General features: G+C 38.7%; 2 protein-coding genes across 2 annotated transcripts in view; one reads left to right on the top strand and one right to left on the bottom strand.

Annotated features, from left to right (window-relative positions):
* Window positions 1-3,619: 3,619 nt before the first annotated feature.
* LOC114031433 (plasminogen-like) overlaps window positions 3,620-27,745 on the top strand; it is a 71,007-nt gene continuing 46,881 nt past the window's right edge. Inside the window, exons 1-2 of the mRNA XM_027846505.1 lie at window positions 3,620-3,723; window positions 11,911-12,046. Coding sequence (XP_027702306.1) covers window positions 3,675-3,723; window positions 11,911-12,046 — 185 coding nt within the window. The 5' untranslated portion in view covers window positions 3,620-3,674. The remainder of the gene's footprint in view (window positions 3,724-11,910; window positions 12,047-27,745) is intronic.
* Window positions 7,132-27,745, bottom strand: part of LOC114031434 (solute carrier family 22 member 3-like) — a 192,438-nt gene continuing 171,824 nt past the window's right edge. The window contains exon 12 of the mRNA XM_027846509.1: window positions 7,132-7,149. The gene's annotated coding sequence lies outside the window, so the exon portion shown is untranslated. The remainder of the gene's footprint in view (window positions 7,150-27,745) is intronic.

The following is a 27,745-nucleotide window of genomic DNA, read 5'->3' as shown; positions in this document are numbered from 1 at the left end:
TAATATGTATCAAACATCATAATTAAAATGAGGTATTAGTGTTTTCCTACTGGGATTTCAAAGCTATAGGACAAAACGTACAGTGTCACAGCTATGTGACTAGAAGAATATTTTAGCTTCATGTCACACTTACTCCAGAGTCCATTTTAAGTTTCAATAACAATTGCCCTACCCTGGGGTACAATGCTGTACCAGAGAGATTCTCTTCACAACCACCCTTACTTAAGCCCATGGTGGCCTTTGGTTGGTGAGTCTGGGATATTTCCTTTCCTCATGACAGAACAGGTTTGGTAGGCATCCCAGGTAAGCAAACATTCACAAGATTATATTGTGTCTAGCTTAGATTTTCTTAGCATCTAGTCCTAAAACAAAAGCAAAAAATACCTGATTAAAGACGTAAAATGTTTACATTCATTACATAAAACGTATAGATACTGTTCTTGTCCTAAAGAGTCTTAATACATCAAAGAAAGAAAAAAGAATATTATGAAAAGACATTGATTTAAACATTTTATGAAAAAAAAACAATGTCTCCATTTTAAAAAATTTCCCCTTTCTTTGAAAAAGCTGTAACTTACAATTTTGGCAAAAAGGGAAAGGCATTACCATGGCAAATAGCTTTAATTACATTTTCAAAGTCAACCTTGTAATTCATGCTATGAAAGTAAAATAGTCCCTTTCCAGTGAAAGGGACTAGATTTGTGATTTTGTTGGTATAGAGAACTGTATGAGGAAACTCCCTCTACAAATACAGGTATCTTATTGGAGGGTAGGGTAGGAGGAAGACATAATGGAATGGGGGCTCAATCTGATAGCTGAGAAAAAACCCATTGCTCCTTGGGGTACCTCTAGAGATTTAAGGGGAGGGGAAATGCTGCCTTCTGGGAACCGACTTTCCAGTGTAAGTGAAAGTTAGGATAAGGTCCCTCAGGGTCTATATTGCTACATGGTACATGCTATACTCCTGGATATGTCAGCACTTTCTCTACAATTTACATGGTCTTAGAGAATTGCCCTGGAGTGCTGAGAGGTTACGTAACTTGCCTATGGACACATAGACAGTAAATATCAGAGGCAGAACTTGAACCCAGGTTGTCCTGGCTCCATGGCTAGCTCTCTATGCACAATGTCATGCTGCCTCTCTTAAAAATAATACAAGATAAAATTAAGACAAATTTAGGTGTGTGTGGGTGTGGGGAAAGATGGGTTGTTACCTAAGCATAGCCAGCTGGAATTCAAGACATTACAGTTTAGAAAAGACAACCCCCTCAAGTCTTCAGGAACCCCTGAAACCCTGAGGGGGAGATATGACCAGCCTGGCTCTGTAATAGTTGTTGCTTTTATTCAGTCATTTCAGTCATGTCTTAGTCTTCGTGACCACATTTGGGGTTTTCTTGGCAAAGATACTAGAGTAGTTTGCCATTTCCTTCTCTAGCTCATTTTACAGATGAGGAAACTGAGGCAAATAGGGTTAAATGAAATCACACAGCTAGTAAGTATCTGAGGCCAGATTTAAACTCAAAAGATGAGTCTTCCTGAGTCCAGGCCCAGTGCTCTATCCACTGCACCATAGTGGGCCAGATTATATTCGTTGCATTGGCATTACTCTCATTCTTTCTTGGACACTCTGACTGGTCTGATTGCTCCTTCTCAGTGTCCTTTGCTGGTTCATCATCTACATCATGTCCTCTAATAGTGGTTGTTTCCCAAGGCTCTGTCCTGGGCCTACTTCTCTCTCTGAAGTATCTCTCTCAGTGATCTCATCAGTTTTCATGGGTTTAATTTTTACTTCTATGCATTTGACTCCCAAAACTATATTTCCATCCCTGGTCTTTCTTCTGAGCTCTACCTGTGCATCTCTAACTGTCTACTGGATATTTCAAACTGGATGCTCAAGAGGCATCTCAAATTCAATGTGTCAAAATGGAACTCAACATCATTTCCTCTGTTCTAAATGTTCTTATTTCTGTTGAAGCTACCACATTCTTCCATTTGTGCATTTGCAATGTTGGCGTCATTCTCAACTTGTGGCTCATGCACTCCACATATCCACTTAGTTACCAAATCCTGTGTGTGTGTGTGTTTTTAATCTCCACAATATTCCTCTCATCTGTCTTTCCCTTCTTTCTACTCACATGGCCACAACTCTAGTTCATTTCAGACAAGAACTAGAGCATAGCTTCTAAGTTTATGTCCCTGCCTAAAGTCTCTTCTCAGTACAATCCATCTTCCCTGTAACTTCTAAAGTGATTTTCCTAAAGCGCAGGTCTAACCAGGTTCCTTATTCATTAAAATCCAGTGGCCTCCTATTTCTTCAAGGATCCAATAAAAACACCTCTGTCTGTTTTTTAAAGGCCTTCACAAAATGACCTCGATCTATCTTTACCACTCTGTGGTCCAGCAAAACTGTCCATAATGTTTCTCACACGTGGTGATCCATCTCATCTCCATGCCTATTCTGGACCAGACCTGACTCAAATTGGCCAGGTGTTTATGTTTTGAGATACCTGTAGGCCATCTAGTAGTAAATAAAAAGAGTTTTACTTAGCTGTAGCATAGAAAGGACACTCATCAAGCATATATAACTGATTCATTTGAACACAACTTCTGCATTTTTCATGTGTTAAGCCTGAGGAAACCCAATAACTCCCTGGAAACTACGCCAATGGTTTCAGTCTTAGTCTTCTAGACCAACGAAGTCTCAAAAATATTTCATTATCTTTTAATAGCTTATGTGGGGTGGAGGTTGCCGCCATGCTAGGGATGGATTCCTTCCTTACCTAACCCACCCCTTTTTAGAAACCCTTGTTGACTTGAAAACTCTACTCAAGTACCATATTGTACATGAAACCTTTTCTGATTCTTTCAGCTAGTACTGTCTTCCTTCTAAAAACTGATCTTGTATTTATTCTGCAAGTATTTTAAGCATGCTAAGGCATGTACATATTGTTCTTGTCATTAGAAAGTTGATCAATAGACAAATTTTTAAAAACTAGAATAGCTCATTAAGGTTGTCTATAAAAGAAGTATTGTGATTAGAATTGGTAGTAGACATGCCTATCTGAATGAAATCATGGCTCCTTGAAGAGTTAAACTCTAGGCCCAAACAGTAGCTTGCATAATAGTAGGTTTGTTGATTGAATGATATTTATAGTTCACCAGGAATAATTGTTTAGAGAATCAAACAACAAAATAACAATTCTGAGTCAAAGAATAATTCTCACTGTTTGGTAGGACTTGGGAGATTTAACGAAAATGTGTCAAGCTTGAGATTTGTAACAGAAGGCCTAGATATTTCAGAGCCAGTGTGTTTCTCACTTTCTTTTAATGATTGGAAAGGGAATTAAAGGAAGAAAACAAGCATATGGACTATATGGGGAGATAAAGAGATGGGGGTAAACATTTAGAAAAGGCAAAGAGAATGGGACATGGGGAAGAGGACTATTTTCATCACTTCCTAGCATCTAAAACAAATACTGGCATCAAACATTTTGTAAGATCTTCCATGGAAGGTAATGTTTGAACGCTTGGAGCAGAATGGCAAGGGTCTCTGGGAGAATAATTAACTTAATTTGACTGTTTTTTTGGTTGATGGTCCTTTTCTCTTGTATGAGTCTATAAAGCTTGGGGCTTTGGGACACACAGCCTTCTGGACCCTGCCAGTCAACCCCAAAATGGAATATGGGAAAATAGTCTTTTTCTTTCTTTTCTTTCTTAAGTCAGGTAAGACGCTGAACAATATTTATTTTAAAGGAATGTGTAATTTTAAGAGCACCTAAGTTTTCCTTTTTTTTTGTAATTTCAAAAAAATTTTTTTTCTAGGAAAGAATAAGCATGTTGCAAATGCTTGAACAGTTAAGACTCAACAATACCTTTGAATTCTCTTCTAGGTTGACTTAATATAAAAATGATTCTTGAAATGACTTTATGTATAAATTGATCCTTTCAGCATTAGGTCCAGTGAATTTTCAGGTCAAAAGGTGGCAGAAAACTGGAGAACTTATCAGGTGATGATAGCAATTTCCCCATGAATATTGCCAAAATACTAGAGATAAGTGGGGTAGAAAGGAAAATTAATTACTTTCCAAGTTCCAGTATACTTATAAAGGAAGGTTAGACAACATAGTCAAACCAGTCATTTGGCATTCCAAAAAAAAGTTTGGCGAAGTGATCAATAAATAGATTCCATTATTATAGCTCTTAATTTATTTAAATTAGAACATTTTCAGAAAAGGCTTCTCTTTAAGACAAATTTAAAATATCACTTTGGGGATTATAGTCTATTTTTTAAAATTAGGCCCATATAAAGGAAAAATAGGACCCTAGAAATATTTGTAAGATACCTCAAAGACATAATTATGGTATGTGTGTGTATGGTATAATTGGATGTTCAGTTAGGAAGATATTAAAAGTGGGGTAATGGTTAAATACCCCCCTGTAGCAACAACTCTGTCTCAGAGGTTCCTCAGCTAGACTTTCCATTTTACTATTCAATATAATCTGGGTTTTTTGTTTTATTTTAGTGAATAGTTAGAACAATCTGTTTTCTTGCTTCTCGTACCATGAACATTTCTTAAAGGTAAATTAGAAATAATTTAGAAAGAGACAGACATAAAGATAGTCTTTATGGTCTGTCTTTTTCAGTGTTCTTTATGAGTTAACTAATTTCCCACAGCATTTTGTTATAAAAAAGATGCTTGGATAGATGCTCTAGGATTGACATAAACGAGAAGACAGAAAAATTTTTAAATGATTTTTTAAAAAACTGTAATCAAGCACTTGTTTATATTGCTAGCTGCCCAGAAGAAAGAAAAGCAAATAGAGGTCAGATAAGGAATAAGCAAATAGCTATTTATGGGAAATGAAGGTCTGTTTCAGCAATCTGAACACAGGTTAGAAAACTAGGCAGCAACATTCATATGTCAGTGCGTAACACACACACACACACACACACACACACACACACACAAGAGAGATACTGCTTGCCTTGGCCAATCTAAGGGAAAATATTCTTTAGAAACACATATTTTTAAATACCAGAATTTATCTTCATTTTAATCCTTCTTTAAAAAGATTTTTTAACTTAAAATTTTTTTTGCCCTTTAGTTTCATTTTTCTAGAGCACTGAAGTAGCTCTTCCAAATGGATCAGAATGAACATTTTACATCTGCATTTAGCTGATGTACAAGTATTTTACAATTTTGAAAAAATTTAAAAAAACTATGATTTATTTTTAAAAATATACTTGTTTCAGTAACAATACATTTTCACCTTGGGTTTGCTCCATGAAAATATTTTTTGCTGCTGAAATAGATAGTCTTTTGTTGCCCCATGAATTCAAGTTCCTTTTAGAGTACAACAGCCTTGAGAAAATGAGAAAATAGACAAGCTAAACATATGGTGTCACTTGGGAAGGGCCAACGTCAACCTCAAAATTCACAAGAGAAGACATTCTAGAGTTGATTCTTATTTATCTACAATGTAAACTCTGAAACTGGTTCTTTTGTGCTATCTTCCCAGTATCTTCTCAGGGTGTATTAGGTAGGATATTTTCAATACATCCTTAATGGCAAACAATAAATCCTGTCTCTCCTTGTACATTGATTTTAGTCCTGTTGCCTTTTTGACTCTCTAGAGAACTTCATAAAGTCTTAACTCATTTTTTTTAGAGATTTATAGTTACTTTACAAAGTGTCCTGATCAACAAAATTGCTAGCAAAACTTTCTGGGACTCTCTGGGAGTTTAGCCTGGAACACAATGTAGACATTGTAGCATATGGTTTTCTTTAAACTTTCTATGATTAAATCAATCGAGCTGCTTGCTATGTGCCAGGCATTACGGCAAGTGCTGGAGAGACAAAAACAACAACAACAACAATAATAACAAAAAACAAATCCCTGCCCTCAAGAAACTTACATTCTAATTGGAGAGAACATACAGAAATCTGTGCTTAGAAAATAGCTACAGAGCAGATGAAATAGTAGAGGAGAAGGCATTAGTAGTTCAGATCAGGGAAGGGCTTCCCCCAGGAGGTGATGATTAAGCTGAGTCTTAATTGGTGATTAAGCCAGGATTCTAAGACTCAAAGGTTAAGAGGGAGAATATTCCAGGCATGTGGGAGATGGAACATTGGATGGGACAATGAGCAAGTAAACTATTATTGCAGCACCACGAATACATGGAGGAGATTACTATGTAAAGAAGACGGGACAGATAGGAAGGGGTCAGGTTGTGATCATCTCTAAATGTCAAACCATAGAGTTTACATGATCCTAGAGGTAATAACTTTTATCAAAATCTTAAGATCTTATCTCAAGATTCATATATGGTCAGTCATCCATTCAATCATTCATTGTTGGGGGTGTCTCAAACTAAGAAGAATGAAAAATGAGATCTTCAGGTATGGACTACTTATTTGGATATTCAGGGGAATAAGATGGTCTCTGAGGTCATTTATAATTCTAAGATCCTAAGTTCTAGAAAGACATGTGCTAATCCCATCTCCCTAGCATAGTATCATTATTTGAAATTGGATATTAAGACCTAGTGAAAAATAGGTCTTTAAGTCACTTACACAGTCATGTAACAGTTAAGATTAGTGTGGCTCAGAAATAGACTAAAAACTCCAGAGTAGACCAGTCCTATAAGCCATTTCAAAAGAAACTGGGATTGGGTAGCAACCGGAAAGAAATGAAAATTAATTTAATTAATTATTAATAATTGATTAAAGTTAAATTAATAATAAATCAAAATTAATGAAATAAATTAAATTAATAATAGTGGCAAAATAATGAGTAAGGTAACAAAGAAGGTAAAAATCAGGAAAAGATGGAAGGTGAGCTGTGCCATGCTGATAAGGGTGGGATGGGAATAGGAGGGTAGTTAATGGGTCTTCAAGGTCTGCATCTGCTTTGTTTCAGTCTATGTTTATCATCAATCTGCCAAATCAGCTTTCTTTTTTCTTTTCAAACTTCAGTAACCAAAGCGTAGATTTTCCTCCCCTATCCCCACCCTCCTACAATATACTCACCAACTTTTAGATGAGAAAGAGAAGGTCTCAGTAGGGTTCAACCTATGAGATCCTCTGTCTTCTGAATTTAGCTGAGAGGCAAAAGTCAATCTCATGCTTCCCCGCAGGTAGGCAGATCCTTTTGGGAGAAAAGATAGAATGCTAGAGTAAGTTTAAAAAGCATAGAATGAGATGAAGGAATGGATGGGTAACACTGGTCTTAGGAAGTTGTTGAATAAAAGCATTTGAATCTTACATGCTTTTAAAACTTATCTTGAATGAATATCATTTAACCTGTGTTAGAGGTTGACAGGATGGACACGAGGCTCTTTAGATGGGTAAGGTGTTAGAAGTCTGGTCTCAGACACTTACTGGCTGTGTGATGCTGAGTAAGTCACTTAACCCAGTTTGCCTCAGTTCCCTTACCTGTATGAACTGGAGAAGGAAATGGCAAACCACTCCAATATCTTTGCCAAGAAAACTCCAAATGGGGTCATGAAGAGTTGGATGTGACTGAACAACAACACACATCCTGAATAAGAATCTCATTTACAACATACTCAAGTGAGCTTTTAGCTTTTGTTTGAAAAATTTCCAGGGAGTGGGAAATCTCCATGGGAGATTTACTGAAGGGCCTGGGAATATCTGGTTTGGAGAAGAGAAGGTAGGGGGAAAGGTTAAGCTTTTTTTTTTTAATTTAACCCCAGAAGGCAAAATTAGAAATGATGAATAGAAGCTACAAAGAAGCCAGTTGAGGTTGAAATAAGGAAATACTTCCTACTAGTTAGTTATCCCAAAGTGCAAGGAGATGTCTTAGGACATAGCGGCTTTCCCTTCACTGGTCATCTTTCAAGCAAAAGCTTTTTTTTTTGGATGTGTATTTGATAGAGGTAATTCTTGATCACAGATTATGGATCTAGTTCTGGAAGGGACCTCAGAGGTTATCTTGTGCTATTCCTTCATTCTACATATAAGGAAATTTAGGCCAAGGAAGTTACCTGACTGGCCCAAGCTCATATAGGTAGTAAGCATCAGAGGAGCAAGTTAAGACTGCAAAGCCACTGTTGCTGCTTCCACTGGACAATGTAGCTCCCTTCACTTATGCCCTCCAATTCTGAGATTCTGTGAATTGTTATTAATTGCCCCATAGCACCTATAATACTTATCAACACTCCCCCTCCCCCAGAGCATACACAAAGTACTTAATGATAGTTGTTGATTCTATAAAAACAAGCACATACCTAAGTAAATATTCAGATATTCTTGCTGCAATGGGTTCAGTCTTGGGAAGCCTAGACTAGAATGTAGAGATTCTTAAGCCATTTTGGGGGGGAGGGGTCATGGCTCTCTTTGGCAGTTTGGTGAAGCCTATGGACCCTTTGTTAGAATAATGTTTTTAAATGCATGAAGTAAAATGCACAGGACTACAAAGGAAATCAATTATATTGAAATACAGTTGGCAAATTATTTCAAGTTTACAGACCTCAGTTTAAGAACCTCTGCTCTAATGGTGGGAGCACTTTGGCTTCTTTTTCTCATGCTTTTCAGCTCATTAAATCCTCCACCCTAGTGTTCTGGGGACAAATTATTTAAAGCTCATGTCTAGGTCTGCCCAAAGGGCAGTGTACTCAGGTAAAAGGTACTCAGTGTAAACTGTAAATTAGTTATGGGACACGTATTTTATTCTTCAACACAGAAGAATGCTAAACATGAAAGACACAGTGAACATTGATAAAATGACTTCACACAGGATTCAGTAACTTATAACTACTGTTACTATCTGCTGGGAGACGGATATTAGATATCACCAGAACATGCAGCAGTGCTGATCAGACATTTTAGATTTCACCTTGGCTCTCATGGGTCCTCTTCAAAAACAAAGGACAAACATCAATGGTATGTTCCTCCAAGTCTACATTTTCAGAGTATTGTTCTCTTCTTATTGGTGATCATCTTCTCTTATTAAGAAAACTCATTGCCGTCAGTCAGCTTCACTCAGTGAGCCCAGTGGCTCCAAGAAGCTGTAGCACTTGCAGTGGCCACACCCTGGTAAACCATCTAAGCAGACAGGCTAAACCAGGTCGAAAGTAACAGACAGGCTTCAAACCTATTGGTGAGTTAGTGGGATGTCTACTCCACGCATGTGAAGACTTTCTGGGTAGATGAGAACAGTTTGTTCCAAAAGCCATGAAGCAGGCTCTGTGGAGCGCTTAGAGCTTGGTCAGGCATCTGTGATGCCGAGGTCATTCACTGAATCCTGGGACATAGCCAACCATTTTGACTTTTGTCCTGCAACTGGATTTTGATGACTCAGGAAGAGAGTGAGGCTGACAATTTCACAACTCTGCCTCACTTAAATCTAATTCACTCCCAAGTCAAAACATCGCCCATGATGTCTTTGGTCCTAAAACGAAGGATGAACAATAAGACCTCTCAAACTCTAAGCCTGGACATGTCCACTTGAGATTGATGTTCAGGAAAGGAAACACAGAGGAGAAAAAGAAGGTGGGGCCCAGATGCTGCATGAAAGCGGTAACTATAATGCTCAGGTGGGGAATGGCCAGCCTATCCCCACTCCTTGTCGTAAGTCCCCTTTGTTGCTACCTAGATGGGCAAAGGAGGAGTGAACCAGCCAGAAACTGTCTTTCTTTTTAACTGGTACAGCATTTTAGTCTCCTGCCACTGTCACAAAGTGAGGAACAAGGGACCACTCAAGGTTTTTTGCTTCATCCTGAAGTGACCAGTGCATTCAGTGCTAGGCTAAGCACATCCAACCACTGAGTCATCATATTCCTAGAGCCCTCAGAAGTATCCAGGGAGAGCTCCAGACACAGTCACTGGAATGACTCTTACAGTTCAATTAAACCTCTACTATACAAGTATCAACATCATTAAGGATACCTTTGATGATATAGCAATAAAAATAACTGTTCAATGATATTATAATGAAAATCAGGTGAGACATAGAACAGGGAGCTGTTTGATCACCAAAGTCATTCTCTATGGTCAGGGAGGTTAGGCAGCAGGGAGTCCTAGTCAAGGAGGGATTCTTGTGCATGGTAAGGCCCTCCAGATCACAGGTGTCAAAATCTACACTGTACCTGGCCACTGGAGAGCGGCTAAACCAGATTAAAATGTAACTGGGAAATGTTTAACAAAAATAGTAAATAATAAAAATGTTTAACAACAATAATAAATAAATAAAATAATAAAAAATAAGAATATGGTATAACATGGATTATATTAATTTGTGGCTTTTTAAGTCAACATGGCCAGAAGGTTTCCTTTCTATTTGAGTTTGACACTGTTATCCTGATCGTGCTAATTGCATCAAGCCCCAAAACACTACAGCATCTCCTAGGAGACCTGTGATCACTCAATGGAGTTTAGTCTATAAATCTACATAGAAAAGACTGAGTGGATGAAAAATATCTGCTGTCCAGAGTTCAACATATGCAGTTGGATGAATACCTTATTGAGGCTGTCCAAGAGTATGTGTATATCTAGAACAGACTATACAGATGTACAATAAGGTAGGCCTGATGGGCAGCTAGGTGGTACAGTAAATCGAGCACTGGGTTTTGAATCAGGAAGACTCATCTTCCTGAGTTCAAATTTGGCCTCAAATACATACTACCTGTGTGACCCTAGGTAAGTCACTTAACTTTGTTTGCCTCAATTTCCTCATCTGTGAAATGAGCTACAGAAGGTAGCCAACCACTCCAGTACCTTTGCTGAGAAAACCCCAAATGGGGTCATGAAGAGTCAGAAATGACTGAATAACAAATTATTTAATAGGGTTGGTATTAGAATCAATTGAGATTAAGTTTGTAAAGGACTTTGTAAACACAAGTTTAAAATTTGATTATTATCATTATGACTACTATTACTGTTAAGTAATTTTTTTTTGTTCTTGTTGCTTAAGTAGAGAGGTACGAGGTTTTAATAGGGGATATATTAATAAAACTCATCCTCCCTTTCAATATATCTTCTTTAGTAATTCTAATGCCCAAAATTTCCTGGAGGTAACAGTTCATCATTAAGATGAACAAGGCCTCCCTTCCCTCCCCACCCCCGCTCCATACACACACACAAACTTACACACACACAAACATACACACACATACACACACACACAAACACATATACACACACACATACACACATGCTTATACTTTGTTAGATAGTTTCATGAGTTACTCTGGCTAGAGACATTTATCACCAGCAGTCAATATTCTGGTGACAAGCCTTTCTAAACACACATAGCCTGGTCTTTGAATGACAGTCTGTCAATGAGCTCATACAAGTCAGTCAGTCAATAAATATTTATTAAGCACCTACTATGTGCCTGGCACTGTGCTTAGCACAGGGGACACTAAAGAGGCAAAAGACATTTCCTGCTCTCAAGGAATTCATAGTCTAATGGATGAGACGTTTGAAGCTTTCCTGAATTGGTAGGATATAATACCCCAGCCTGTGTTTCTCTGGCATGGCCCTCAAGAGTCCAATCTCATTTCCATACCATAATGGACCTTCTGATTAAGATTCTAATGGAGATTTAGTTTACTATCTTCATTCAAATGGTAGCATGCTGCTTTACCAAATAGTTATAGTCCATTAGAAGAACTACTTACTTCATTCAAAAAATTTCTTCGTGGTGAGATATTTTTTTGGATTCACATTAAGCAGCAACTCTATGAAGAACTTTTATGTAGCTTCAATGGCTTCCCATTGCTTAAGGAATAACAGCTAAACACTTTGGCAAGGAGCCTTATTCAGGACTTCTCATGTTTTAGCTGCCATTTATTTCTCCTTCCTCTGAACTCCAAAATATTGATGATATTAACTGAATGTTATTTGCCATTCCCTTGAACAGTTTTCTCTTTTCTTCCTGCTTTAGGACAAGGAGAACCACTAGACAGTTATGTAAAAACAGAAGGGGCTTCGCTTCTTAATTCCCAAAAGAAGCAATCTGAGGCAAGAAGTGTAGAAGAGTGTGAAGCAAAATGTGAAGGGGAAACTGAATTTGTCTGCAGGTAAGTTCACTTGGGCCCCAATTGTGCATGCATTCTCCTGGTTGAGACACTATTTTGGGGCAAAGCAAGAATTTATTTAAGGATTTGTTTATCAGTACAAGGTGGATTTAACAAGAAAAAAGAATATGGCGGTGTCAAAATTGGGCGTGAGCAAATAGCATTAGGCTTTTAATCCTCCCTATGTGTCTCAGAGTATGCTTAACTAATATCCACTCTAGAACATTACCAAGAGCAGCACGTTACTATCTAACATGGGCATGTATGCCACTTTTATAGCTCTGCATTGCTTACAGAATAAAGTCCAACCTTCTTAACAAGAGTCCTTTTCAAGGTCCTCTAGGATTTGTCCTCTGTCTACCTCTCTAAGCTTATTTTTCACTAATTTTCCTTTCTCTAAATTTCAATAGCACTTTGTTACGTCCCTCTGATACTTATCACATTCTACATTGTATTATGATATTAGTAGACTATAAACTGCTGAGACCAGACTTTGCAAAGCAATGCAAAGTGGATAGAAGGCTAGTCTTAGGATGTGGAAGACCGGTTCAAGCCCTGCTTCTGGTGCATTCTAGATCATGGGTGGCCACCTAGATCATGGCCTAGATCATGGCCTCCAGGCCACCTGTTTCCCAACCTCTATCCTAGATGTATGTGACTTAATCTTCTTAGTAGGCCAAGCAGCATTCTGATACTATAAATTATGGACAAATGGCCCATCTGAGTCCCTGGAGAGGGTTTCCTTATTAGAAGTTCCCTCCATGCTGATAAAATCTCAGGCTCAGAACTACAACAAAAAAATCCTTACAGCACCTAGATACATAATACTTACTTGATAAATGCTTGACTTCATAAACCAGAGCTGTGGCTACTTAATGACATGGAAACTGACAGTGAGGAATTGGATTGAAGTTTGCTTTTATGAAAGCAACTCTAAAAATATCATCTATCGATATTTCAGTAGACATGATCTCTAACAATTTATTTAAAAAAAAATAGATCTCTCTCCTCTTCCTCTCCTTTCCCTCTCTTACCTCCTCCTGTCTCTCATCTTCTCTTCTCTTTTTTCCTCTCTCTCCCCCTCTGTCTCTCTGTTTCTTGCTCTTTGTGTCTGTCTCTCTCTGTCTCTCCGTCCCTGTCTCTCTCTGTCTCTATCTTCGCCCCCCACCGCCACCCAGAATACATGTTCCAGGCAAATTTTAGCTTACCATAAATAGGCAAATGAAATACCAATAGGTTAACTTACCAAAATAGCCACTATGTAAGGAGTCCAGTTTTAAAGACTGAGCCCTGAACACCTAGGGAGGTACACGCAAGAAGAATTCCATTGGACTGTCTTACACAAAGGTAAATGTCCAGATGTCAGGCTTAGCTATTCTAAGTCATGTGATGACAGAGAGGACTAGTGGTGGTTCATCAGTGACACTGAGGCACAGCTGCCATTTGCTGTTGGCTATCCAGTTTGGGGGCCCAAAAAAGAGAGGGGGAAAGAACGAAAACAGTCACTCTGGCTGCGTTTATGTTGTGGAGAGGGAGAAAGGAGGGGGAAAAGGGAAACAGTGCCACCTATCCTTAGAGGAGAGAAAAAGTCAAAGTGGAGAGATGAGTTCTGTCTCCTGCCCCCCTCAGCCAGGAGAGAGGAAGAGAGAGCACACAGTGTTTGGCTAGTTTCTATGTCTATACATGTGCTCCATCTAATTTCTGAATAATGCTCCAGAAGTCAAGGTCACAAATCACCATCATCACTAACAAGCATTTATTAAGTGTCCACTGTATACCAGACGCAGTTTCAGGCACTAGGGATACAAAGGCAAAAATCCAACAGCCCCTGCCTTTAAAGAGCTTACATTCTCAATGGTAGGTTGGGAAATAGCATCATTTGCATTCTGAAATTAATGCCAGATGTAGTTGAGTTCACTCTCCAAGAAACAATCTGATAGAATTTAGAGCTGTGAAGGACCTCAGATAATCTGCATGCAGTTTCTGGGATATTAGAGAAGATGTTTGTGAGCCTAGGACTAGGAGTAAGGAGAACTCAGGTGCTGGTTAAGGCTCGGCCACTGACTCACTATGGGATCTTGGGCAAGTCCCTTCCCCCTTTCTAAGGCTTCAGTTTTCCCATTCTGTTAAATGGGAGAGTTGCACTAAGATGATGTCTAAGGACTCCCAGTCTAATATTCTGCATTCCTTCAAAGATCATCTTCCTGCCAGCTACTGACACAAGTACTCTTAAAAGATATTTATGCTCTGCTTCTAATAAAACCTCTCTATGTGCTTTCCAGTTCTTCAAGGTCAGATTGGAAAATGACATGATGTGCATTTTGAGCTTAATGCCAGATTCACTCTAAGTATTGAGGTTTATGATAAATCAGAAAGAACTGGCTCTTTTCAAATAGGAAGTTGTTTCCCTGATCCAGTCTTATTGCCCTCAGTATCCTCTTTCCAAGAGTGATCTCCTCTGGCCTAGGATGCTGATTACATGTGCTTTATTAACCAGTTGGGATGCATCTGGGATGTCGCATTATAATAAGTCACCCTAAATGCAATCCTTTCCAAATCTTCCTTCCATAAACTTTCCTTTTGAAACAACTGGAATGTATAATGAATATATATAATATATAATGTATGTATTATATTATTACAATATATCATGTGCATAATATATGATAATAACATATATAATGGTAACGAAATACCTTTCCTTTTGAAGCAACTGGAATGTAAAAAATATTAATAATTTCAACAATGCTTCAGCACTGGATTTGGGATATGACATCATGTTCAAAGTCTGCCACTCAGTATCTGTGACATTTTCACATGTAAAATGAAGGGGCAAGGGTCAAGATTTAAACTCAGGTCTTCTTGACTCTGTCTGGCACTTCACTCAGCAGGCCTATCAAAAGCATAATATATAGATTCCTGAACTTGGAGTCAGGAAGACCTATGTTCAAATTCAGGCAGTTACTAGCGGGATGTATTTACCTCAATAAAATAGAGGATTGTTGTGAGGCTCAAATGAGAGAATATTGTATCCATATACTCTGTAAACCTTAAAGCTCTATATAAATGGCACAGATTATTTTAAATATATGTCCACAGGCAAGATTTAATAGCTGTGTTCATCAAATATATGGAAGTGTAGTTTGTATACTGTACATCTGAGTGGACATTCTTAAGTCATAATGGTGCAATATGTGTTTAAGGTGGAAGATATGCATGTTGCAGACATTGCCAAAGTATTATTGCTATTTGATGAAAATTTCTTCTGATTCCAATTACCATGATGCCATTTTTACTCATCAACAAGGCTATGGGAGGATAAATGGATCATTGGTATGATATGGCAATCCTTAATGCACTGGGGATTAATATAACCCTACATGAGACTAGCCTTTGTATTTCACCATTAGTCTGCTTTCTATTGTAGACTGGGTTCACTACAAAGTTATTCTAATTTTTTTGTTTCATTCATTTGTTTATTTATTATTTATTTTTTACATTCTTGTTAAGTTTTGAGTTCCAAATGCTCTTCCTCCCACCCGTTTCCCCACCCACTGAAAAGGCAAGCAATATGATATCAATTACACATGTGAAATCATGCAAAACATATTTCCATATTAGCCATGTAGCAAAAAAAAAATAAAGAAAGTGAGAAAATCATACTTAAATTTGTGCTCAGTGTTCATCATTTCTCTCTCAGGAAGTAGATAGCATTTTTTCATCATGAGTCCTTTGGAATTGTCTTAGATCATTGTACTGACAAAAGTAGCCAATCTTTCACAGCCAATAATCATTACAACTATGTAATGTAACTATGCACGATGTTCTCCTGGTTCTACTTGTTTCACTTTGCATCAGTTCATATAGGTCTTGCCATGTTTTTCTGTAACCATTCCCCTCATCATTTCTTACAGCACAATAGAACTCCATTACAGTCATATATCACAACTTGTTCACCATTCCTCTTGATAGGCATCCCCTTGGCTTCCACTTTTTTTGCCACCACAAAAAGAACTGCTATAAATATTTTTGTACATATAGGTCCTTTTACTTTTTCTTCGATCTCTTTGTAGTGGTATTGCTGGATTAAAGGGTATGCACAGTTTTATAATCCTTTGGGCATAGTTCTAAATTGTTCTCCAGAATGGTTTGATCAGTTCACTACTCCACCAACAATTCATTAGTCTATTTTCCCTCTTCCCCTACAGCATTTGTCATTTCTGTTAGGTAAAAAGTGGTACCTTAGAGGTATTTTAATTTGCATTTCTCTAATCAATAGTGATTTGAAGCATTTTTTTTTCATATGACTATAGATAGCTTTGATTTCTTTTTCTGAAAGCTGCATGTTCATATCCTTTGGCCATTTACCAGTTGAGGAATGGCTCTTATTTGTATAAATTTGACTCAGTTCTTTATTCGTTTGAGAAAAGAGGCCTTTATCAGAGAAACTTGCTGTGAAATTTTTTGATATTACTTCATTTTCTATAGTACCTTTTAGCAAAATGTGGTTTCCCTGATTATCTTTTTTAAATAGGTCTATCTTTGCTTTTGCTTTGTCTGAGATCATGATTACTACCCCTGCCTTTATTACTTCAACTGAATCATAATTGATTCTGCCTTAGCCCTTTCAAGTGTGTTTCATGTAAACAACATATTGCTGGATTCTGCTTTCGAATCCATTCTGCTATCTGCTTCCATTTTATGGGTAAGCTCATCTCATTCCCATTCACAGTTATGAGTACTAAGTTTGTATTTCCCTCCATCCACCCCATCTTCTTTTTTATTCTTCTCTCTCTTTTTATCCTGTCCTTCCTCAAAAGTCTATTTTGCTTCTGATTCCTGACTTCTTCTATCTGCCCTCCATTTTATCATCCTTCTCCCCCTCTGCTTTCTCTTCTCCTCTTCTCCTCCTAGTTCCCTGTTGGGTAAGATAAATTTTCTATACTCAATTGACTCTGTGTGTGTGTGTGTGTGTGTATGTATGTGTGTGTGTGTGTGTTCTTTCCTCTTCAAACCAACTGAGAGTGAATTTCAAACATTACCTTACTCTCCCATTTTCTCCTCCATTGTAAGAGTTCTTCCTTACACATCTCTTTTATGTGAGGAAATTTTCTCCATTCTACCTCTCTCTTTTCTCTTCTCCCAGTGCATCCATCTTTTTCATCACTTTCTTTTTGGAGATCATCTCAACATAATTGACTCACACTCATACCCTCTGTCTATGTACACCCTTTTTTTTACTGCCCTAATGATAATAGTTTTTAGGAGTTACATATTATATAGGAATGTAAACAGTTTAACTTTATTGAATCCTTTATGATTACTCTTTCATATTTACCTGTTTATGCTTCTCTTGAGTCTTTTGTTTGAATGTCACATTTTCTCTTCAACTCTGATCTTTTCATCAGAAATGCTTAAAAGCCATCTATTTCATTAAATATTCATTTTCCCCCATGAAGGATTATACTCAGTTTTGCTGGGTAGGTTATTCTTGATTGTAATCCTAGCTCCTTTGCTTTCCAGAATATCGCATTCAAGCTCTCAGATTCTTTAATGTGGGAGCTGCTAAATTTTGTGTGATCTTACTGTGACTTCACAATATTAGAATTGTTTCTTTCTGGCTGCTTCAACATTTTTTATTTGATCTGGGAGCTCTACAATTTGACTATAGTATTCCTGGGAGTTTTCATTTTGGGGTCTCTTTCAGGAGTTGATAGGTGGATTACTTCAATTTCTATTTTACCCTCTTGAGGTAAGATATTGGGGCAGTTTTCCTTGATAATTTCTTGAAATATGATGTCTGTTTTTTTTTTGATCATGGCTTTCTAGTAGTCCAAGCATTCTTAAATTACCTCTCATTGATCTGCTTTCCAGGTCAGTTGTTTTTCTGATGGGATCTTTCACACTTTCTTCTATTTTCATTCTTTTGACTTTGATTGTTTCTTGGTGTCTCCTGAAGTCATTAGCTTTCACTTGCCCAATTCTAATTTTTTTTTTTTGGTGAGGCCATTGGGGTTAAGTGACTTGCCCAGGGTCACACAGCTAGTAAGTGTTAAGTGTCTGAGGCTGTACTTGAACTCAGGTCCTCCTGACTCCAAGGCCAGAGCTCTATTCACTGTGCCACCTAGCTACCCCCCAATTCTAATTTTTAAAGAATTATTTTCTTCAGTGAGCTTTTGTATCTCCTTTTCCATTTCATCAATTCTGCTTTTTAAGGAGTTTTTGTCTTCAGTGAATTTTTGTACCTCCTTTTCCATTTGGTCTAGTTTGCTTCTAAAGGAGTCCTTTTCTTCAGTGAATTTTTGGGCCTCTTTTACTATTAGTCTAATTCTCCTTTTTAAGGTGTTTTTCCTTCAGTATTTTTTGTGCCTCCTTTACCAAGCTTAATTATCTTTTCATAATTTTCTTGCATTGCTCTCATTTCTTTCCCCAATTTTTCTTCTCCCATTCTTATCTCTTTCTTTAACTCTTCTAGGAATTCTTGCTGGGCTTGTGTCCAATGAGCATTTTTTCCCTTGAGGCTTTACTTATAACCATTTTCACATTTTTGTCTTCTTCTGAGTTTGTATCTTGGTCTTCCCTGACTACACAATGGCTTTTTGTGGTCAAGTTCTTTTTTTGTTTGCTCATTTTTCAGCCTATTTTTTAAAATTTAACTTTCTTTTAAAGTTGGGCTCTGCTCACCTGGGGGTGGAGAGACATTTTCCTATGCTTCAGCATTTTTCATGGTGCTGTTTTCAGAGCTAGTTCTGGGGTCTGCAAGTTTTCAGTGCTTCCAAGGTGGAGTCATCCAGGAAGAGGTGTGGTCCTTGCTCTTCTGGTCTGTGCTTTGTTCTTTACCTAGGAAGGGCCCCTTTTCTCCTGCATCCCCAAGTATTTGTGCTCTTCTTGGCCCTGAAACTGGGACCAGTTCCCCGATTCTCCTGTAGTCACAAGTGCTAGCACTTCTCTTGGCCCTGAGACAGGAACTAGGGCCCCTGCTCCCTTGTGACTGACCATAAGTGCTCCTCTCCATCCTGGAACTGTGACCCAGATATGTGTTTGGGCAACAGAATTGCTAATCAGTGCCAGCAAAGGGCACTGACCAGTTATCCAAATGCCTTATCATTTCTAGGCTTAGAGTTCCCAAAGCATCTGGGGCTGCTTTTGCTGACATTGGGTATGTGCACTGTGGACAGGACTCCACCCTAGTGTCACAGATCTTTTCTGTTGACCTCCTAAGTTTTGTTGGGCCAGAAAAATATCTCACCCTAACTTTGTTGGCTCTGCTACTCCAAAATTTGATTTGAGAAGTTATTTTAAAATTGTTTGGAGGGGAATGTTGACAGAGTTCAGCTGGCTTGCCCCCTCTAGTCCACTGTATTCTGTATAATTTCAGCTAAGTCTTAATTTCTCAGCTCCCATTTGTGCAAAATTCCACATCTCAACATTTCTATTCTTCTCCATTCTCCCCTCCTATATTACAGCCTCTGATGAAGACGTGGGTTTTCTTCTTGCATTGGATAACTCCTCTACCTGTGCTCTTGATTGCATTCCTTTAATTATCTCCAATAGCTTTTACCCTCAATCAGTTTCTCCCTTTTTTCTCATATTCACACTTTCCTTATCTACACTATCCAAAAACATGCCTAGATCTTCTCCATCCATAAAATATCTCTTCCTGACTCTGTCATTCCCTCAATGTGTCATCCTACATCTCTTTTTCTTTTCAAAGTTAAACCTTAGAAAGCATTGTCTACTGACTCCTTTCACATCTCCCATTCACTTCTCAATTCCTCATGATTGTTTCCTGCCCCACCATTGGATTGGAACTGCTCACTCCAAGTTTACCAATCTCTTACCTACTAATCAAAACTTACTTCCTCTTACCAATTTTACCAATGCCAATTTCTTAACTGCTAAATCTAGTGGCCTTTTCTCAGTTCTCATTATATTTGACCTCTCTATAGCTTTTGAAATTACTGACCACTCTTGGACATTCTTCTCTCTTTGCTTTCATGACGCCATTTTCTCTTGGTTTCCCTTCTACCTGCCTGTCTGTTCCTTTTCAGTCTCCTTTGTTGGTCATCTTTTTCTTCCTGTCCTTTAAATATGGTTGTACCCTATCCTAGGCCCCCTTCTCTTCTCCCTCTACACTCTTTCTCAGTTAGTCCTCTATCTACCAAGGATTCAATTATCATCTTTTTGCTGATATGATTCTTAAATCTACTTATCCAGCCCTCATCTTCTTCATAGTTTCAGTGTTGCATCATCAACTTCCTGCTTAGCAAATCTAGCTGTATGTCCCATAGATATTTCAAACTCAACAGCCCCAAAATAAAACTCATTTTCTCCTTCAAATATACCTCTTTTGTTAACTTCCTTATTTCCACTGAGAGCACCATCATTTTCTAGTCATTCAGATTTTAACTTTCAGAATTCCCCTACATTCTTCACTTTCCTATATTCCCCAATGTCCAATTGGTTGCCTTCTATAACCTTCTATAACCTCTATAACTGCAATTTGTCCCCTTCTCTCCATTTATATTCCTTGTACAGTTGTTTTCAGTTTTGTCTGACTCTTTATGACTCCATTTGGGGCTTTCTTGGCAAAGATATTGGAGTGGTTTGCCATTTCTTTCTCCAGCTCATTTTACAGATGAGGAAACTGAGGCAAACAGGTTTAAGTGACTTGCTCAGGGTCACACAGCTAGTAAGTGTCTGAGGGCAGATTTGAACTCATGAAGAGGAGTCTTCCTGACTCCAGACCTAGTACTTTATCCACTACATCACCTAGTTACCTGTCACATATCTACCACTCTGATTCAGGGCCTCATCATTTATTGCCCGGACTGCTGCTGGTCTCTCACCTTCCCAATCCATCTCTCCCATGTATCTACCAAATTAATATTCCTAATTCAGAGAGGTCTGATAATATGATTCATCCTCTCAAGAAGTTGCAGTGACTTCCAGTTCCTTCTAGCTCTTAAAGCCCTTCACAGCCTTACTTCAGTTTATTATTACAACATAATTCTTCTCTCACATTCTATCTTCCAGACAAACAGACCTACTAACTGCATAAATTCCATTTCCCATCTCTATGCTGTTGCCTGTAAAGTTCTCCCTCCTTATCTCTGCCTCTTGGGATCTCTAGCTCCCTTTAAGGCTCAGTTTAAATGCTACATCCAATATGATGTTTTTCTTGATATTCCCCTGTTGTTAATGTTCTCATCTCCTGGTTACTTTGAATTTGTTTTATAGGTAAATACTTTATAGATAAGGACTCTTTGTTTTCTGGGAGCTAGGTGGTGTGGTGGATAAAACACTGGGCTTAGAGTCAGGAAGACTCATCTTCATGAATTCAAATTCAACTTCAGACACTCACTAGCTGTGTGACCCTGAGCAGGTCACTTAACCCTATTTGCTTCAGTTTCCTCATCTGTAAAATGAGCTGGAGAAGGCAATGGCAAACCACTCCAGTATCTTTGCCAAGAAAACCCCAAATGGGGTTACGAAGAGTTGGACAAAACTGAAAAATGACTGAACAACAACTTTATATTTACCAATTTTGGTATATTGTTTCTGTCTTCCTGGTAGAATGCAATCTCCTTGAAGGCAAGTACCTTTTTTACTCTAGTTTTTGCTCTTGTCATCTACAACAATTTAGAAGGGGTTGGAAGACTAAACTCAAGGTGTAGTTGTTAATGGTTCAATGTCAATGTGGCAGGAGGTGTCCAGTAGAATATTGTGCCTAGTCCTTAGTCGTGTAACATTTTTATCAGTAACATGAATAAAGGCATAGATGGCGTGCTTTTCAAATTTACACGTGACAAAACTGAGAGGGATAGCTAATACACTAGATTGGACAATCGGGATTCAAAAATCTCTTGACAGGCTCAAGGACATTGGCCTGAACCTAGTTAGACAAAATTCAGTAGGAATAAATGTCAAGTCTTACACTTGCATACAAAGCATCAATTTCAAAAGTATAAGGTGGAGGAAGATAAGGCATGCTTCCATAGAAATTATTCTATGAATAGAATAATAGAAAAAGATTGGGGTGGGGATAGTTGACTTTAAGTTCAATATGAATCTGAAGATTTGTGAGGTAACTAGAAAAGCGAACACAGTGTTGGGCTAGGTTAAGAGAGGCATCGATTCCACGAATAGGGAGATGACAGCCCTACTGAACTATGCTTTAATCAGCCTCTGTATGGACTATTGAGTACAGTTCTGGGCTTTGTAGTTTAAGGAGGATAACCTAAAGAAGCCTTGGGCTTGTGCCATCTGAGGCTTAGTTTAAAGAACTAGACATAACTATCTTGGAGAAGGGGCCACGACTGCTGTCTTCAAGTATTTGAAAGACTTTCATGTGGAGGCAGGATCAGATGAATTCTATCTGACCTTGAGAGCAGAACAGTAAGAGTGGGTCGAAGTTTCAAAGACCTGTCTAAAAGTGGAACAGGCTGCTTTGAGGGGAGGAATCTCTCCTTGGAGGAATTCAAATGGAGGCTGGTTTTCCTGTATGTCAGATGTAATTCCTTTCGTATAGGGATTGGACCAGATGGCTGCTGAGATACCTTCCAACTCTCAGATTCTGTGACTGTGATCCTGTAATGCCTGGCACATAATGGGCACTGTAAAAATGCTTGCTGAATTAGATGGAATGCCCTATAGTCTTTGGCCGAGAATCTATTTCAGTTAACAGGTGATACCACTTGATTCATTGTAAATTACTCCCCCATCTCTGAGTCATTCTTATTGTATGTACCAGAAAGGTGTCATGGTAAAGTACAAAGATCACCAGGCTTGCGATCAGAAGACTTGGTTTCACATCCTTGCTCTGATACTCACTAGCTATGCCACCATGGAGAAGTCATTTCCTCTCTCAACCTCAATTTCTTCATCTGTAAAACAGGGATATTAACATTTGCACTCTCTAGATACTCTACAGGGTTGGTTGTGATGGAGACAGATAACACTTTGTAAAACTGCATACAAGAGTGAGATATTCTTGTACCAGTCCTGCTGCCAGCTTTGTGATGACCTCAGTGTTCTATGACCAGATGGTAGCCCAGTGGATAGAGTGTGGATTTGGCATCAGGAAGACTACATTCTGTTGTTATTGTTCAGTCATTTTTCAGTTGTGTCTGACTCTTTGTGACCCCATTTGGGGTTTTCTTGGCAAAGATACCAGAATGGTTTGCCATTTCCTTCTCCAGCTCATTTGACAGATGAGGAAACTGAGGCAAACAGGGTTAAGTGACTTGCACAGGGTGACACAGCTAGTAAGTGTCTCAGGCCAGATTTGAACTCAGGAAGATGAATCACAAATCCAGCCTCAGACATTTACTGTGTGATGTTGGGCAAATCACTTAACCTTAGTTTGCCTCAGTTTCCTCAACTGTAAAATGGGAATAATAATAGCACCTACACCCTAGGGTTTCCACAAAGATTAAATGAAATAATGATTATAAATTGCTTAGCACATTGTACATACCGTATGAATGTTTTAAAAAATGAGATAACAATTATAAAGTACATAGCATAGTACATGGCACATAGTAAGCACTATATAAATGTTAGCCTTTATTATTAGTAGTATCATCATTAGTAGTAATAGTAGGTCCACCTTCCAGCTTTAAATCTATGATCTTATGACCACATCTCAGTTGTATATTCTGACTTCTGATAAGTATAATGAATCCTCTGATGAAAGAGAATTGTTATAATCTAACAATTTCACATGAGGCTTTATGGATTGGTGTTCCCTAGTTTTTCATACACTAAATTTGTTATATTATATCTTTAGAGGGTGTAGAAAACTCCCTTTTCTACTGGCCCAAACTAGCAAGTGAGGGGATTGTTATATGAGAAGGTTAAGACTTCAGATATATACTAGTTGTATGACTCTGAGCAAGTCACTTAGCCATGTTTGCCTCAGTTTCCTCATCTGTAAAATGGCAAACCACTCTAGTATCTTTGCCAAGAAAACCCCAAATGGGGTCATGAAGAGTCAAACACAACTGAAATGACTGAACAACAATCTGTGTACGAGAGAGGGTAGTAGGCCTCTGAAATAAGTTTGGTTCACTAAATAATGAAGAGAGAAGAGGGAGAAAAGAAAGACAGGTGGGTAGAGCATCAGTCAGTGTAGGGCTCAGGCAAAAATTATTGGGAAGTTTCACTGTTTATGACACACCAGTGAAGTGTCTGGGACGTGCTGGTGTGTCCTGGCTGTAGCTACAGAATACAAGTTTAAATCATGAGTCATCCTTCAGGCTCTCTGACAAACAATGACACAATTTACAAGATGCCACTGTTTGGAGCTTCATTACAATTCAGGATGTCTTCCAGGAGAAAGACTGTTCAGTGAGTGAAGCACAGTATTGGTAATTAGAAGCTAAAGCCAGACGAACCCTGGGATGTGAATTCCAAGTGAGCCAGAGGCCCCAGGAGGACACAAAGGGAGGTGGTGGGGTAGAAGTGGGGGTGGAACTGAGCAGGGCCAGTGGGGGGAGTGGAAAGCTGCCAGCTGTGTGGGCTGGCTGATAAGTACTTTCATCTGAACAGGCAAGGCCACGTCCTAGAGTCAAACAGTGGGATGGGAATTGTGGGGTTTAGGTTGTCAGCGTCAAAGGTCAGATCCAAGAAAGAAGGCTGGGGTAGCAGATCTGAGTAAGCTAGACTAACTACTTTAAGTTTCTTTCCTGTAAGAGGCAAGTAGACCTGACCGAATTTATCTGGGACCAAATATCTTTTGATTATGTTGTTGGTCTTCTAGGCCTAGTTACCTGACTTGTTCAGGGTGGCACAAAATCATTGGTGATCAGATCTCTGCTGACCCACCTGTTGAAATCTCCATAACTAGACATTGCTACCCGTACAGTGAGTTGAATGGGATCATAGATCCCAGATTTAGAGCTACAAGAGATCCTAGATACCATCTAATCTAATCCTCTCGTTTAGCATATGGGGAAACAGGTCCACAGAGTTTACATAGCATTTGGACTTGGGCCCTCTGACTCCAAATACAGCACTCTTTGCTCTGGGATACTGCCTCTTTATGGTACTTCAACATGTAAGTGTCCCTGAATTCTTTTTTTTTTTTTTTGGTGAGGCAATTGGGGTTAAGTGACTTACTCAGGGTCACACAGCTAGTGAGTGTCAAGGGCCTGAGGTCAGATTTGAATTCAGGTCCTCCTAACTCCAAGGCTGGAACTCTATCCACTGCACCACCTAGCTGCCCCAGTGTGGCTGAATTCTTAAAGGATATGCTACAGAAGCATAAATTCTGCCAGGCTCTACCAGGCTAGAAAGGTTTCGAGTAGAAGCCTAGTGAGAGATTGTGTGTATGTGTTCTGGAAGCATCAACCTACCTAAATTTGGATGGACTCATCCCTGGAAGATTGTGTTCAGTCATTTTCAATTGTGTCAGATTCTTTGTGACTCCATTTGAGTTTTTTGGGTTTGTTTTTTTTGTTTGTTTGTTTTTGGCAAAGATAGTGGAGTAGTTTGCCATTTTCTTCTTTAGCACGTTTACAGATCAGAAAACCGAGGCAAACAGGGTTAAGTGACTTACCCAGAGTCACATTGCTAGTAAGTGTCTGAGGCCAGATTTGAACTCAAGAAGGTGAGTTTTCCTGACTCCAAGCCTGGCACTCTATCCATTGTGCCCCATAGCTGCCTGCCCTGAAAGACTGGCCACCAGCTGAATGGATTTCTTTAAAAAAAAAAAAAGGTTGTTATTCGCATTGATGAAGGCACTTTCCACCAGTATGCTCATGGAATTATGAACCTTTTAAAATAAAGTATCTCAAGTTTCTTCAGATGTATCAGCTTTCTCAGACATGTGTAGTAGCCCTCTTTCTTCCCCATATATGGTAGAAGGCAGAGAAATAAGGACAGCAGAGAGTCAACCTGATAGAATGACAAGTTTCTAGAATTTCCTTTGGTGTATCTCTCTGTCTGGCAGCTAGGTTGAGCAGAGGATAGAATGCCAGGCCTGGAGTCAGGAAGACTCATCTTCGTGAGTTCAAATCCAGCTTCAGATACTTACTAGCTGGGTGACTCTGAATGAATCACTTAATCCTATCTGCCTCAGTTTCCTCATCTATAAAATGAGTGAGAGAAAGAAATGGCAAACCACTCTAGGATCTTTGCTAAGAAAACCCCAAATGGGTCGTGAAGAATTGAACACAACTGAAAAATGACTGAACAAATCTCACCATCTAACCCCCCTCTTTGGACCACTCCATAATATGTATTTACTATTTTATTGCAACATACTCTATCTTTCCAAGCTGGCTCAAAGGTGTTACCATTTTTAGGTCTTTTGTGCTCTTTCATTTCAACGTCATATTTCATAGTGTTTAAAAATGATCAGTGATCATAACTGTCTAATTTCACATGCTTAGTGCTTAGTGTTGGTAAGATTGTCAGTGCTGGAACAAACCAGAACCAAACCCAAACCAAAAATTTAGGAAACAATGAGGGTTTATTGAATTTGCCAGCAAGGGAGTCTCACCCTCAGGGATAGAACCAAAGAACCAAAGGACAAAGCTTATCTAGGTTTCAATTTAGACAGCAGGTGAATTGGGTGTGGGGTACCTTAGGATTGGATGAGGCCTGTTGCTAGGGGCTTGCAGATAGAAATAGGGGAGATAGTACCCCTTTTTTGGGGGGTCTAGTAGCAGGAAAGGCTCTTTAGGTTAGCTCTCTTGTAACCCTGCCCTGGTAGATAGGAATGTCCTTGCTGATCCAACAGAAAAGAGGGTGGAAAACTGGGTAGGAGCTGCAATGAAAAATGGTCAGGGGAAAGATAGAGGAATTGAAGACAAAATGGAGTTGTTTTAGCTTCCTGTACTGCTCACACTAGCACAGCACACCATTCAAGGGATCTTATGTTGAATCAGCAAATTGCTGGCTACAATAAGCCACAAGTAGGCTTCCTAGGAGATTTTCAGGGAAACACTGTACTATTTCCCTTCATTGTCAGATCCCACTTGAGCAAACATCTTGTTGTTAAGTAATTTTTCAGTCATGTCCAACTCTCCATAACCTCATTTGAGGTTTTCTTGGTAGAGATACTGGAGTGGTTTGCCACTTCCTTCTACAGCTCATTTTTCAGATGAGGAAATTGAGGCAAACAGGGTTTAGTGATTTGCCTAGGGTCACACAGCTAGTAAGTGTCTGAGGCCAGATTTGAACTCAGGAAAATGAGTCTTCCTGACTCCAGGCCTGGCACTCAACTCACTGCACCACCTAGCTACCTACAAACATCTTAATGCTGCTGCTTTTTGCTTTATATAACACCTTTCTCTGGATAGGTCACATCCCTGTACCAGACTGTTAAGTTCAACTATGGAAATAGGAAATAGCTTACCTTGTTCACTAGCAGAGTAGCATAAGCTGCTCTCAGCAAGTGTTTAATGAATGTTTACTAAGTTGAACCAGAGGAACTTCTCTGTTAATAGAAAATAAGGACTTGGGTTAAAAAAGTAGGTAACCTCCACCATAATATTGTTTGAAAGGTTCAAATAACAATAAATATGTTCCAAGCCTGAAATTCCCTAGAAATCCTGTCCCTTAAGTTACTCCTATAAGTTAGATTTTACTAAGTCCTGTTTAAAATCAATTAAGTTAACTTAGGAAAGATAACACATTAATCCGTTATTCTCTATTACCCTATTATCACAGATTAGTTTAATAAATTATTCTGTA

Source organism: Vombatus ursinus, unplaced genomic scaffold (assembly GCF_900497805.2).
Source record: "Vombatus ursinus unplaced genomic scaffold, bare-nosed wombat genome assembly UNPS02015175.1, whole genome shotgun sequence".
In the NCBI taxonomy this organism is placed as follows: domain Eukaryota; kingdom Metazoa; phylum Chordata; class Mammalia; order Diprotodontia; family Vombatidae; genus Vombatus; species Vombatus ursinus.
The sequence above is the reverse complement of the archived record's forward strand: the minus strand, read 5'-3'. Positions and strand labels throughout refer to the sequence as shown.